Source organism: Pezoporus flaviventris, unplaced genomic scaffold (genome assembly GCF_033815535.1).
Source record: "Pezoporus flaviventris isolate CSIRO_AGI_PZ_B2104156 unplaced genomic scaffold, CSIRO_AGI_Pfla_v1 ptg000036l, whole genome shotgun sequence".
NCBI classification, from domain to species: domain Eukaryota; kingdom Metazoa; phylum Chordata; class Aves; order Psittaciformes; family Psittacidae; genus Pezoporus; species Pezoporus flaviventris.
The window spans coordinates 21,429,438-21,444,316 of NW_026892584.1; the positions used below are offsets into that span (position 1 = coordinate 21,429,438).

General features: G+C 36.3%; 1 protein-coding gene across 1 annotated transcript in view; it reads right to left on the reverse strand.

Annotated features, from left to right (window-relative positions):
* PRKD1 (protein kinase D1) overlaps window positions 1-14,879 on the reverse strand; it is a 135,187-nt gene that overhangs the window by 37,779 nt on the left and 82,529 nt on the right. Inside the window, exons 3-4 of the mRNA XM_061463463.1 lie at window positions 6,807-6,938; window positions 5,941-6,101 (exon numbers count right to left, since the gene is read on the reverse strand). Coding sequence (XP_061319447.1) covers window positions 5,941-6,101; window positions 6,807-6,938 — 293 coding nt within the window. The remainder of the gene's footprint in view (window positions 1-5,940; window positions 6,102-6,806; window positions 6,939-14,879) is intronic.

Here is a 14,879-nt window from a genome sequence, read left to right on the forward strand (position 1 = left end):
TATGTCTTCCCCAGAAACAAGATTGGGGATGTAATAGCAAGTGGCAACTACCTAAGGACAAGAACAACCTGAACCTCTCTCCTCCTCCAAGCTGAAGAATCAGATAACCATAAAACCTCTCCAACAGTTCACAAACAAGTTGCATTCAGAAATATCACACATGGCACATAGGAAATTTCAGAACATTTACATCTTTAAACTTTTTACTGTTGTCCCCTCTACCTATCTATCTCCCGAGATATTTGGAAAATATTAGAGGTGCACAACTGATGCAATATTTAATGCTGTCCTAAATATACATCTTTTAACTTAAAATAATTGGCTTGATCATCTTTTAGATTTCATCTGGCTGTAATGAACTTCTGAATCAATCATACTGGGGCAAATGAGGTCAGAAAAGCTAAAATGTACTTTGACATTTCACAAGAAATTCCATCCCAGCATATTTAGTGCATGGCAGCTAGTACAGGGATTACTATCATTTTATGGCCCAGCAATATGTAAGGTAAGCCATTCCAAATCTACTTTCTGCATCCTACAAAGTTTTAATTTAGGGTTCAGTTTGACTTTGAACATCAAAGACACGAAATGCTTCAAGAAAAAAGGGAACTATATTTTAAATAGTTTTGGTTGATTTTTTTTTAACCTTTAACATAATTTAATATTTTAAATAATTGTAAAAAAAAGCAAACCCAACCCCCCCTAAAAAATAATATCTAAAACACTGTGGAATTAACTTAAACTCCTATTTAAATATTTAACTTTCAAGTGTCAGATTCACTGAGTTCTTGATTCTCAGTTCTGCTCAGTGCATGACCCTAGAGTCTCCTGGTGAATATGTCACTTATGTAAACATTACTTGGGATTGGTTTAGTTCACAGCCTATACTTTACACTTTTATTTTTTATAAATAACATCTAGATTTTGAACCTCAAAAAATTTCAAGGAACATTCTTGAAAAAAGCATGTGTTGTTTTATTAAACAAATGAGTAGAGAGAAAGTCTTCCAATAAAATGGAGGAATGTGCAGTGCATATCACCAGGGCATGGAAGGATAACTTGGGGATGCCAAACTAGAATATAACTATGAGTGGTATTAATTTACAGTTAACTTGAGTGTCTTTCTTCAAGACAAAATATTAATTTTGCCTAGGAGGATCTTTGGTCTAATGAACTCTATTCTAGCCATTAGAAAGACTCCTACTAATTACAACTGGCTTAAGGCATGAAGCTGATCTCAGCTGCAACATCCTAAACTCTTCTTTAACCCTTTCCTCAAGGGCTCCTTTTTTCCAGTCCAGTAAGCTAGGGAGCCACTATAGGGACTGGAACTGGGAAAAGGAGATGCATCTTCAAAGTGTGGGAAATTCACACTTAAAAGAGTGGGAGTTTTTGAGTCACTAGAAACGAGAGCTTCTTATTTCAGTGGAGTAAGAGAAAAGAGCAGCTGTATTAAGAACTGGGTACAAGGGAAGAAAGGGAAAATGACCACCTATAACTCACTCAAGACAATTCCCTTCCAGAGAATCTACTGTCCTAGTTCTGCAAAATCACTCTTCTATATATAGCTGAAAAGCCTGAAGCTAGCTCTGCTCATAACAAATCTGCAGAGGCAGGCAACACCTGGTGCTTTGTAGCCTGTCAGTGATAGGTAAATAGTCTTTTCAATTAAAATTATTTAAATTTTAAAATATTTAGTAAAAAATAATCCCAAATTCTTCAGAAAAAGCGAAGTAAGTAAATATGTAAGTGACTTTGTAATATTCCATTTACCTGTGCCCTGTGAAACACAGCACTGCTATATAAAATGCAAAGCCCAGCTAGGCTTTTTCTGAGAAATCACTTCCAATGTAACTAAAATAACTTTAGTATATCGACATTCATCACTTCTAGAAGAATGAGGAAAAGTTACCAAAATAATGGTAACCTATATAAAAATAAATAGAAATAAAATTCTATTGTCTCATGTAAATATATTTGAAGTAAAAACATAGATGGTTAATACATTTTCTTTTACAAAAAAAAACCTTAATTTTGTTTTTCCTCCAAATACCTTTTTTTTAAATTATTACTGCTTTTAATTACTGTTGATACAGGGTTATCCATCACTACCCAAATTGATGGATTCATCATTTTTAAGATAGCACATACTTAGAACAAAATTATCTTGGATATTAGAAAACCCATATTCTATATATGTTTGTTTAATTGTTTTATGGGTATTCTGTGGCATTGTAATACTGTAATATATCTACAAAATGCATTTTTTCTACAAAAAGAATATATGTGTTTTAGGAAGAAATAAAGTTACTTTTTTTAAAGAGATGATAACCTTCATTTCACCATAACAAAATATTCCTCAGATTATCTATGTAGTATTACTAAAAAGGAAAACATTTGCAAAGCCTGCTCTTCTCTGGCTGCCTCTCAAATATATGCTGCAAGGGAAAGAGGCCAACATTTCATAGTTTAAACATGAATAGCTTCTTTGGAAAATCCATATTGAAATTCAAAGAGGACATCCATTGACGTGAAGTAACCATTAAAAAAACACCAAACTGTTTTTCATTTAGACTTGATACTCTTTTCGTATATAGCTTTAACTTAGCTGTGCACCGTTTATTTTTATTTCCACATATTCCTTGACTGTTGGGTTGTTTTGTTTTGTGTTTTTTTTTTAATGAAACCATGTTCTGAAAAAGCAACTAAACTGCAGTACATGCTTATTGCTGGTGAGCACTTAAAGGTTGGGTTTGTTCAGCTTAAAATAAAATATTAATTTTATACATTACTCCAGCAAATTCCCAATGTCCTGAAATGAAGTTAAAATTTTCTTCCCATGTCGTACTGTCAGTAAAAGAGCTTCAGTCCAACCAATGACCTCTATCATGCCTAAGAAATGAAAAAGCCACTTTTGTATTAAAATATTTTAATGTTAGCTAATTTTACTGTTAAGTATAAGAATTATGACCTTCACTTTGGAACCTGGACTTTGGAGTGTCACACTGGGTATACTCTTTCTAGAAGAAAAACAAATGCTAGTAAATTCTTAAGACTGTAATATACTAATCTGATTAAATTTCTGCATTTCTTCACATTGATACTGATACTCATAAAAAAAGGATGTTCCTGATAATATGATAGGGAGTAAATACAGCACATACCTCACAGCCAGGGCTGACAGGAGACTGAGACAGGAAGTTGGAAAGAAGAAAAAGCAGAAGAAATAAGGGAGAGAAAAAAGAAAGAAATAATGTTACTTTAGAAGCAAGCATGAAAGTGGGATTATTTTATAGTCTCATTCCATGCTATAGAATGCAAAAGAACTGCATTTGAGCTATGACAGGTAAAAATCTGGGTTACATAGCATTCTCCTAGTTCTACTTGTTTTTAGCATTTCTGTTGATGAGTTTTACACTACTAAATTAAGAATCAGAAAAAGGATATTGCCCAGATTTTATTCTTTGGAGGTAGATTTTTAAAGCTGTAGTCAAATGTAGTCCCCAGTCAATTTTCAACTCAAATGAACTGCTTTATTGGCTTATGAATACATTTAAACATAAAATGAAATTGTGTTTGTGTGTGGTGATCCCCTATGAAAGGATAATTAAAGTACCCTTTGCAGGATACACATTATCCTGTCTCAAAGATTTTTTTAAATGCCACCATTTCCTAAATTAGGGCAAATTGTCTTAACTTTGTAAGTGTCATTTTTCCAGAAGCCAGATTTACAAGCTGAATTTAACACTGTGAGCTAAAGTTGGCTTCTTTCTGGTTCACACAAGATGGACAAAAAGTTCTGAAATCATAACTTAGTAAATAATTCTACGAACTACTTCTCTCCCAACTGCTCTGACTCCACATAGTAATAGAAGCAAAAGTATTTTAGTCCTATTTAACGAATTGACAGATACCTGACGAATTCAGTAGTCCCAAACATGGGTTATATTTTGCTACCAGTAGCTGAAGTGCCACATCAATACGTATAATGAATGGTATGATTTTGTGAACAAGGATGCTATTGCTTAGTATATTCATGCAGACTGTAGAAAAAAGGAACACATTCCAAAGTGCATGCTTAGACTGGCATCACAGTATAAACTGCCATAAAACTTATCTCACAAGTACTGCAGAAGAATGGAGTCCAAAGGACAGACCTGATAGAGGAGAACTGACAAAGCTTATAGACACTTAAAAAAATGGGGAAAAAAAATTGAAACACTTCAATGTAAAAAACCCAAAACAAAACAAAAGACGTACAGAAGCCGTATGTGAGAGCATGTCTGAAAATCTGGTAAATGATACCATGATTTCCTGAAATAAAGAATGAAATTGGAAAGCTATTTCATTTCTCTGGTCTAGTGATCATCTCTGTACCTATTGTAAACATGTTTTCTTTGAACATGCACGTGTGTGTGCATGTGTGATGTTCTGAACCATCAGCATGGGTACACTCATAATTACAGGTTCTTAGGGAAGTATAGTCTGCAGTATATGTAAAACTTACTGTATTTCTTCACTGTCAATTTTAATATTCTCAACAGTTTTAAAACACGTAGTTTTGGAAAACAGGTATGTCATGTAAGAATGTATCAGCAAATAACAGTATTAAAATTAAAAAAGTTTTCAAATTAATTTTTTTTTGCTATCCTGTAACTATACATTGCAGTGAATATTTATAGACACTATACTAAGATGCTCACAATTTTTTTAACCAGAATTCCTGAAACAGTTCAGAACTAGGGCCAGCCTCCTTTAAAATTTTCTGTTTTGGTCTGAGTAAGTCAGCATTTCTGAAACAACCTACTGAGAATTATGAATAATCTACAAAGATTTGTTGTTGCAGTTTTTGCAAAACTTAAGCACCATGCTCATTTATGCAGCTTTTCAATTAAAAAAACAGATTGTTAATGTTAACCTTAATTTCCAAGTAGCTTTAGGCTAATGATAATCAGTAGGATAAGTACATAATTATGGCTCATAGATGGTACCGCATATAACACCAGGTCTACATCATTTGCAATAGTGTCCTTTTAGTATGTCACGTTTAATAAGTTTAATATTCCAATTGAGAGGAAAACATGATAATTGTTTTGTGTACTTAAAAAGTCTTTCCTCTCTTTCAAACGTTAAGGTTTTCAAAGCTTTCACTTAGGAGTGGATTCATTTACACACAGTATAAATTCTTAACTATTCAAGTACATTATAACCACGAGTGTAGAAAGGAACAAATATGCCAAAGATAAAAAAAAAAAAAATTTAACTTGCTACAGTCATTACATTTTGTTCTCAGAAGAGTTGTTTTCATGATGGGAAGCATGACTATAATGTATATACAAGTATAAGATATATTTATGTGTACCCGTGTGTATACTGTATATCTAAATGTATATCTACACACATATATACAGACATACACATACATTCACCAGGAAGATCTATATCAGTTTTCTTCTGAACACTTAAAAATATGCTAAACATGCAGGCTCCAAATAAACAACTATAGCCCTGACTATGACAGATACTCAGTTTGACACTGTGGTGGTAGGGTCACAGTGTTCTCCTGAGGCAAATTTTTACTGTATCATAAACCAATGGATATAATGCTCTGACACAGAAGAAATTCAATTTCTAGTTCCAGAGGAGACATCCCCCAAGATGCAACTACTCACATTAGCATGAGTGGCACCTTTAGAACTGCAAAATTCTTGACAAAGGGAGGAAACTCCTGGGAGTATCAGAAGTGACACATACCTTAAACATACAATCCTTAAGCTGGTGACCTCCCCTCTACATCAAGATGCTTTTTCTCACAGCAATGCTTTATAACTTACATAGAACTCTTCTATGTAGTCTACAATAGGCAAAACCAGAGAGTGCTAAATGTCATTGTTTATTACCAACAATACCCATAACCTCTATAGCTAGGGAATCCCATACCAGAAGGGCTTCATCAGGCATGCTGGGTGAGGGTTCTGCAGAAACTGTCCGAACGGTGCTGAGTCCTGTGAGAGACACGTTTGACAGGCGCCGTTTCCGTACACCACTGCAGTTGTTAGGGATCTTAAATGCACATCTCTTATGGTAATTTAGACCACACCCTGAAAAGAGAAATTTAAAACCTTCTGATGATGGTTTATTACTGGAAAAAGCAAAGATTTTATTTTTCCCCAAGACAAGAGGAATTCAAACCCACCACCCTTATTTTTTATTAAACTTTCTTCCTCTACTCTGCTAGTTTAACTCCTATATTCTACAGATTTTTAGAGAGATAATGCTATAAGCTCCCAATAGTTATATCTATAACCCGTTGTTTTAATTTTTAAAGAATCTATCATCTTACAGTGCAGGAAATTTCTGTCATCAGCATCTGAGAGGTAAGGAAGTCTTTCACTGCAAATGGTACATCCTATTGGATACAGTCTACCAGGAGTCAAATAGTTGTGGCAAAATGAGAACAGACAGCTGTTACTACCTCATATGTACTGACAGCAATTTCAGTTAAATTATCTGAATTAATGAGATATAGAAGGAGATACAGGCCCAGACTCATAGAGAAGTGTAAGATACAGAAAATTTTGTCTTAAAAATATATATAGACCAATTGTTTTGCACTTCAGGTTACAGAACCTTATCTCGGAGGTCTCAGAACACTCAGAAAGATTAGTTCTTTAATCACTTAACTATTCTGATAGTTCCTACATCTCTACCTATTCAATTTGAAAGCAGAATCACAGACAACATGTGTAAGTGGAATGGACAGGTCGCTTCCTGAGGCTGTAAAATCACATCTCACTGCAGCCTACCTTCACATTTGAGCCCCTGACGCACCAGCCCCCACAGCATTTCTCCACAATGGTCACAGAAGGCTGGAGCTCGATACGAGTGAACAAAAAGTGCATGGGGACGAATTTGAAAGTCTTCAAATGTAGCAGAAGCTGTAACAACAAGATCATTCAAAATGTTACTAAAATTAGTAACATAATTAATATGCTTTATTGATGTGGGACTTCGTCACAGAACTAAGCTAAACTACTTCTGGTCACTACAATGATGAACTCTGAATTTTGTAATGGTTGTACTGTATTTTGAAGATAAAAAGATTGCTGATACACCTTCATACTACAATGACCACTGGGAAAAGGATAAAGATGCTTTCACACACTTACAGCAATAACTTCCCTAAGAGGATGCTGCCAATAAAACACAAGAGATTAATAGCATATCAGACATTTATCAGAAATTGCCAGAGTTCAACCAGATGTTGGAAATTTTTCAAAATACTCTTTCACAGACTTGACTGACTACACCTAAAGGGAATGTATCCCTTCAGGTAACTTCAGTAAGGTAATATAAGGTAATATATGCATTATAAAGGTAAATATATCCCTTTCATATAAATTCAGGAATTTATCTTATACACATAAGATAAACAGAACACATGCAGTAAAGAAACAATTTTGTTCCAGACAAGTAAAGGAAAATATATCCAAAATGCGCCATTTCAGCTGACCATTTGGTATGCCTGATTCAGCAGCTGATGTTGTTATTGGTGAACTGATTGCCCAAGTTAAAAATATACACTAGAATTTTGAAAGAAAACATGCAATTATACACCCAATCATCAATAAAGACAAAGCCCTTGCAGAGCAGTCTGGAAGACTGCTATACATTTCCCAGAGTTCCAATCATTTCAAAGTGATGTGTAACAGTTGCAAAAGTTATAAGGGCTAGTTAAAGGTACTAGTGTAAACTAGAAATATAAACAGTGACAATGTTTGAAGAACTATTTAGTATACAGATGCAGCCGGTACCACAATACTTTTAAAAATATGCTTAATTAAATATTTTCTTATTATGTTAAACACGTATCAGAGTCCAAGGGAAAATAATATCTGTCAAACGTTGTTAACATTAATCACATATACAAACATTTGATCTCAGACTGCCATTTAAACAGGTGATTTAAAGCATGTGCTTAATCTTCACAGATATCAGTATGAATGAATCAGGTGGGTAGCCACTAAATGGAAATGCTTTGTCTCTCAACAGAAATGCACTCCTGATTTGCAACTCAGAGGGAAAGAAAACCTATTTTTTAATGGTTCAGTTCAAATGCATTCTTAAAATACCCAAATACCCTTAGCCCCGGGCTTGTTCCTTGTATATTAAAAGAACCAAAAATTTGAGTAACAATCAAGAAAAAGTTTTTAACTAATTCGAGCAGAGTACCAATAAAGACCTACGCCCTGGACTCAGTTCCTTCTGTGCACAAAGGACTCTTACAAAAATCTTTTCCAAATGTCTCCACAGAAGAATATATTTCTAGTCTCAACCACTCTAGGCATCTTTTAACAGAGATATTTGGAATACCATCACACAAGTAGGTTTCAATGATTCCAATGATATCAAGCCTTATTATTTTCATTGAAACAATCCAAATCACGTAACAGTTTGTTTAATTTAGGATTTCATTTTCTTTTCCCAGAATTATTCACTTCCTAGCTTTCAAAATAAGCCATGTTACAAAGTTTAATTCATAAAATTAGGACTTCATAAAACAATCTAACATGCTAGAACACACCAAATCTGAAATATAATAGTTTTATATTTACTTAACAATGTTGGGCCAGGCATATTTTTTTTTTCAGCTTCAAGGACTTCCAAACACACAAGGATACTTGTCAAAAAATCCTATTCTTCTAACTTTTTTTTTCCAGACAATAGTGGTCAAGTTTACTGTTAAGGCAATGCTCACTCTGTAATGGCACTCTCCATCTCTTTGCATAACAAAATGATCATGGAAAAGCTATATATATTTGGGAGCTTTCTAAAGGGCAGGCACCACAACTAGAACACCATGCTCAACACCTTGCAACAGAACTGCAATGTACACTTCTTTGCTATTGTCTGTCCTGGGTTCAGCAGTAGCAGTCATGTTTCTCCTTCGTGGTAGCTGGTGCAGTGCTGTGTTTTGACTTCCAGCCTGGGAACAGTGCTGGTGATACCGATGTTTTCGGTTGTTGCTAAGTGATGTTTACCCTGGCCAAGGACTTTGTGAGGCTCATGATCTGCCAGGGAGGAGGGGAAGCCGGGAGGAAGCAGAGACGGGGCGCCTGACCCAGGCTAGCCAAGGAGGTATTCCATACCACAGCACGTCATGGCCAGGGTGAGGGGTAACTGGGAGTTACCCGGAAGGACACGGGCTTCTGGGTTGGACTCGTTTCTTGGCCGGTGGTATCGTATTCTCTTCCCTTTTTATTTTCCCTTATCATTGTTGTAGTTGGTGGTAGCGGTGGTGTTGTTTCCCAAATGTGTTGTACATTGGTTGCTGGACTGTTCTTGTCTCAACCCGTGGGAGTTGCACTCTTTCGATCCTCCTCCCCATTCCTCTGGGAGTGGGGAAGGGGAAAGCCCCGGGGAAGGCGGGGGGGGGGGGGAGGGTGCCCTCGATTGCTGTCAGCCCGGCACCACTCACTGGGAGTGAGTGAAGAAGTTGCCTGACTGGGTTTAAACCACAACCTCTTGGTTCAATTTGCACATAAATATAAACAAAAAGGTTTACTAGAAGATACTCCGTGAGCATGCACTTCTCCTCAAGGGAGAAGACAAAGAAGGCCCTACTATAAGACCCACAAGACATGATAGGGCTGAATTTGAGAACATATATGTGAATTATAGAGATACAAACTTTTTGTTTATAAAGATATTTCCTGAGGTTGTTTCCAAAAGCATACAATTAATAATCAAAGTACTACTAAAACACTATGTTTATTTTACATATCATTCTTGTAAATCTTAACCTAACAAAGGATTTAAGTATGTATGTAAGTTTATGCCTATTTCCTTGAATAGCTAACTAAAGTAAGTATTCATGCATGTATTTAAATTCTGAAATTATGTTTGCCAACTTGGAAGATTGGAGAGGAGTTTTACACGGATCTACTGGGTGGTTTTGCAAATACTATGAACTGCGAAAAAAAAAGGCTTGGAAGTGTGTTGGGTTTTAATTTTCAAGGTAAAAATAGTGTTTTTCCAGGTTTCGGATTTATGTGTTCCCATCAGGCTCTGCCTACAGCATTCTGTTTTCTGGTCTCATGAAATGATGTGACTTTAGATCACTATTCACTGAAAACAGTGTATCATTAGAACTTAATCTGAGCGAACTATATTAACTAGCAAGTCACACAAATCTTTAATCTCTAGAAATACGGATTAATTCATATTTCTTGTTCTGCCACCCTATGACATAGTTGACTTCCTGTGACTAAACTAGAACAGTTTAAAGTTTCAGAGCCTGCAATTCCAGAAGCAGTCATATATGAATCAGGTTCTTCTTTAAAGCTTCTTCCATCATCTTGCAATCCACTATTTTTCTTATATTACGTGTCTAAAAAAGCTTTCATATAGCCACTAACAGTTTTAACTTTCAGAATACTCCTGCATTATTCACTGAAAAAATAAAGCCCTCCTGATGCAAAGATATGTACTCCCCCCCCCCGATTAAATGGAGACATTAATTAACTAAAAAGCTTCAGTAATGTCAGGCTATCCTTTTGCTTTGACTGAGAGCTGATGCTGTGAAAGCAATTTTCTGTGCAGTAAAAAAAGAAGGGGCTTCAAAGATGTCTACAACTGTACCCTGAAAACCTTACTACTCTCCAGAAAAGTCTGCAATATTATGTTCTTAATATGATACCATTACACTGTTATCTCTCAGGCTAACCTGTCATCATCTATTTAAGCATTCTTTGTGTCACCAATACACAGACATCGAAACTACAACAGTTTTGACGACTATTTCATCAAGTCTGTCAATGACTTGGCTGTTAATGCCTAGTACTCCTTGTTCTGGGCTCAGGAGCAGATCTATCATTCAGCACAGCTGGAAATGAGAACAAGAAGCCATTGCAACTCCAGAGTGGCAAGGACCTGCTTTCAGAAAGAAGCAAAGGATTTACCCATCATTTTGAGTTCTGGGTCCAAAAGGAATTTGAACTATTAGCAGAGGTAAGATCCTGCTATTATGAGCAACAGAGCTCATGTAGCGGGAGCTGTCATCTAGCACCCACACCTCTCATAGCAGAAGAAACCGTCAACCACATTATTAGCAATATCTTACAGTTATGAAAAGCAGACATTCTCTGGCTACCCATTCCCATTTGGAATCCCTTTAGGAGTAATGTATCCCATTGACGTCCTGCAGGCACTTGTAACCAAGTCCTCCCATACAAGAACTTAAAAAATATCATTACACACTATTAAAACTATAAGCACTGACTAAACCATAACAATTAATGACTGTATATGCAATTTCACTGGGCTAAGAGAAAGGAAAACATTTTATTCTTTCTGATGTTCCATTCTGACAATCAAGGACAGTCTGTCTTTTCAGAGTTCCAAAGTCAGCAGAGCCATGGCCATTCATATAGGCCAAATATTTCATCTCTGATCTCCACCTTGAAATCTGATTTAAAAATTAAACTATCATTATCAGGGCCCGAATACATTAACAAAAATGATAACTTCCTAAAATCTAGATGTGTGCAGATTTATAATAACACTTTCTTTATCTGTTCTGCACTGAAATAGGGTAACATTGATATGGAATATTTGGATCTAATGACCTTTCTGGATATGTATGCAAGTACCTCAGCACTCTAAATTTTACATGAAGGAAAATCTTTCTAATACAACAAGTTTCATCTGTTTACCTTACCTATCATCGCTTTATCCTAATGTTTTAGGTGAAAACCAGCTTAAATTATTAATGCTAACAGTTGTCATTCAGGCAATTGGCTGTATGAGGTGGGGACACGGGAGGAGATACAACTGAATTTTGAACTCTCAAACAGAAGCCTGCTTCTTGCTAACCGCAACTGGTACAGGCTAGTTGCAATTTTTTTGTAACATCCAGACTAAGCAAAAGCAGGTGGCTCACTCTCAATCCTCCAGTACTAAAGACAGGAAACTGGACCACCAGCTACAATATTGATCACGTTTGTTGTGCTTCTGCACATGGACTATTTAGTCTGGAAGTACAGCTTGGGGGTTCTAGAAAAATGAGGAGGTGGAAAAGAAAGGTTCCCAGAAAAGAAGCAGTCATCTCAGAAGGGGGACTGGAAGGACAACGGTGAAGATACTGTTTAGAGATAAGATGCTGGAAGTGAGGCAAGATCCCAGAGATCAGGGAGATGGAAACTAGGGGACATCCATAGATTTTGGTCAGTGATGCCTAGGCCTGGTAGCTGCAACCAGTGGCAGAGCAGGAACACACATGACTTTGTGCCCAACCTGCCCTGGCCAGCAGCTGCCTCCTTACTGGGAGGGGCAGTGAGGAAGCCACCAAATGCAAGGCTGGGAAGGGAGCAAACGAACCAGCATGGGAGGCATCCAAGTAAGGTAAAAGCTCAGATCTCCTTAGTTCTTAAACAAACCCCAGTAACCAGATTCTCTATAGTCTGTTGGTTACAATGTCTCACCCGTGACATGAGATTTAAGCAATGAACTGTAGGAGCTAATAAACTATTTGCAATCATTTTTCCAGTGCTAGCTCAGACTTTTGAGGAGAGTTTTATTAAAAGATTAACATTTATGAGTCAGTATGCTTGATTCATCAGTATATTCTTAATATTTAAAATTCAACTGTAACGTATTTCTATTTGAGAATGATTCCACAGATTCAAATACACAAACTATACAGCAGGCTTTACATTCATCGAAATCCCAGCACAGAATTCTTACCCATATTTCACGCAAGTGGAAAAACTAGCAATACCTTAGTTCATGAATTCAGACCCTCTTAATCATAAAATTACACTGAAGACGTATTTGTTTAGCATAGGAAAACAAAATTAAATACTTTGCAAGTTTACTGGAGGTATTGATGCCATGTTCAAATTAATTCTGACTACCAGGAATAAGTAGCAGCTCCAAATTAAAAATAAAGCCTCTTGCTCCTTTTCTATGCTGACAGATCCAAATTAATATTAAGTAAATACTGCATGTCTTATACATCTGTATTTCCTTTGATTTTGCTTTCTAAGTTATTTACAGTTCTTTTCCAAGACTTCTGAAAAAATCAAATGGATTACGTAGTCCCTTTCAGAATCATACATCTCAAAAAGAAGTGTTCAAAAAGAACTAGTAGCACTTGTAAAACATACATATTTCCTTCAAGTTTTTTCATAAAAGGTTAAGGAAATGGTTTATGTGGTGAATAAATGCTGATGGCTAAAAGTATAATGGAATTAAAAATACAATCTTACACTGAACTAATTTTCTAGACTACCTTCAAGAAAGGCAAGAAGGAGGACCCAGGGAACCACAAGCCAGTCAGCCTCACCTTGAGCCCCAGGAAGGTGATGAAACAACTAATCCTGGAAACATATGACTACCAGAATACACTTTAGCGTCCACCTGACTAACAATGTTTTCTTCAGGTCTCAGATCTTTGATATGGGACCATCAGAGACAAGGAATAGAAGCATGACTGTTAACCATTGTGTTTTCTCAACCCCACTTTAATATTTCAAGGATAACACTAAAAAAAGGAGATGGGAACCTAAAAATGCTAAGCAAATGCACAATTTGCACATGAAATGCCCCAGATGACACAGCCTGGAAGACATAAATAAATTACTGCTCTGAATTGTGGTTGATTTTTTTAAATGGATTACAACAATTCTAGAGTGACATATTATGGAAACATCTCCAGTGCCTGGCAAGGTGCATCTGAAGGTCAAAAAGATAAGCAAAATGATTAGAGAATATATCGCTGCACTGAAAATAAGTGTTCTACTGACTTTAAGTTCTACTTAAAACTTAAGTTTACCCAGGATTTCACCCATGCAGATAAATAAATGAAATTGAAATTAACATTGGGAAATGGCTACACTATTATTCCTCACTTGACATTCTGTGCTCAGTTTCTGTGAGACTAACCCAAAAGGAAGTATGGTAAAACAGAAGAACTGATGGATGAGAAAAACCACTGGAGGCATGGAAGAGACTTCCATATAAGGAGAGATTAAGAGACTGGAATTGTTTCCTTTGGAGGGGAAATGAGTAAGAGCTTACCGGATTCAAGAGGAGGAAGCCAAAAAAACAAATCAGGAAGCAAACATAACCACTGTAGTATGACCTTGTGCACCAGCAATCTAGAGTGAAACGAGTCTTCATGGCCCAAGAAGCAGGCAAGTTCTCCAGACTTCTTTTTGGCAACAAGACACATCTTGACTAGGTTAACAGAAACATTCTCTAAGAGCCAGATTTCAGTCAGAATGACAATGCCTCTGGGCTCGAGTCACACTACCATCCAGACAGAGAAAAAAAACAACCCAGCAGATTGTAAGCTGTGGCAGCTCTTTAGTCTCTTCCTCCTTAGTTTCTGTTTCAAATCGTTATATTCCTCAAGGGAAGGAGGTTTTCTTGTTTGTGTTCAGACCTTTAGGTACAAGCCTACAGCACTTCCTAAAAGACGATGTGTATCTTTCCACAAAGGGTTGCAAATGTCATTTGTCGGAAATATGATGAGACTCACTGTTGCTATTTGCACTTTTAAAATACCAAAGCCAGCAGTCAGCCAATGAAAGTAAATTCTATCAGTTTAAGAGTGATATTGAAAGACATTTTTTGTGTGTGTGTGTGTGAGGCATATCTATTTGAAACCTAGTGGAGTAATGAGTTATTGAGACCATGAATTCAGAGACTGAAAGAGCAGAGCAATTTTCCCAAAAGACTATTTTTTTTTCCTGACATATATCCAAGCAGCGCAGAACGAACTATTGACAGGTTAACAACACAACTGGTCTTATGGGCAAGTTTTGCCAAATGGGTTACCTTACATTTGTCTTTATGTCACACTCTGAATCATTTAT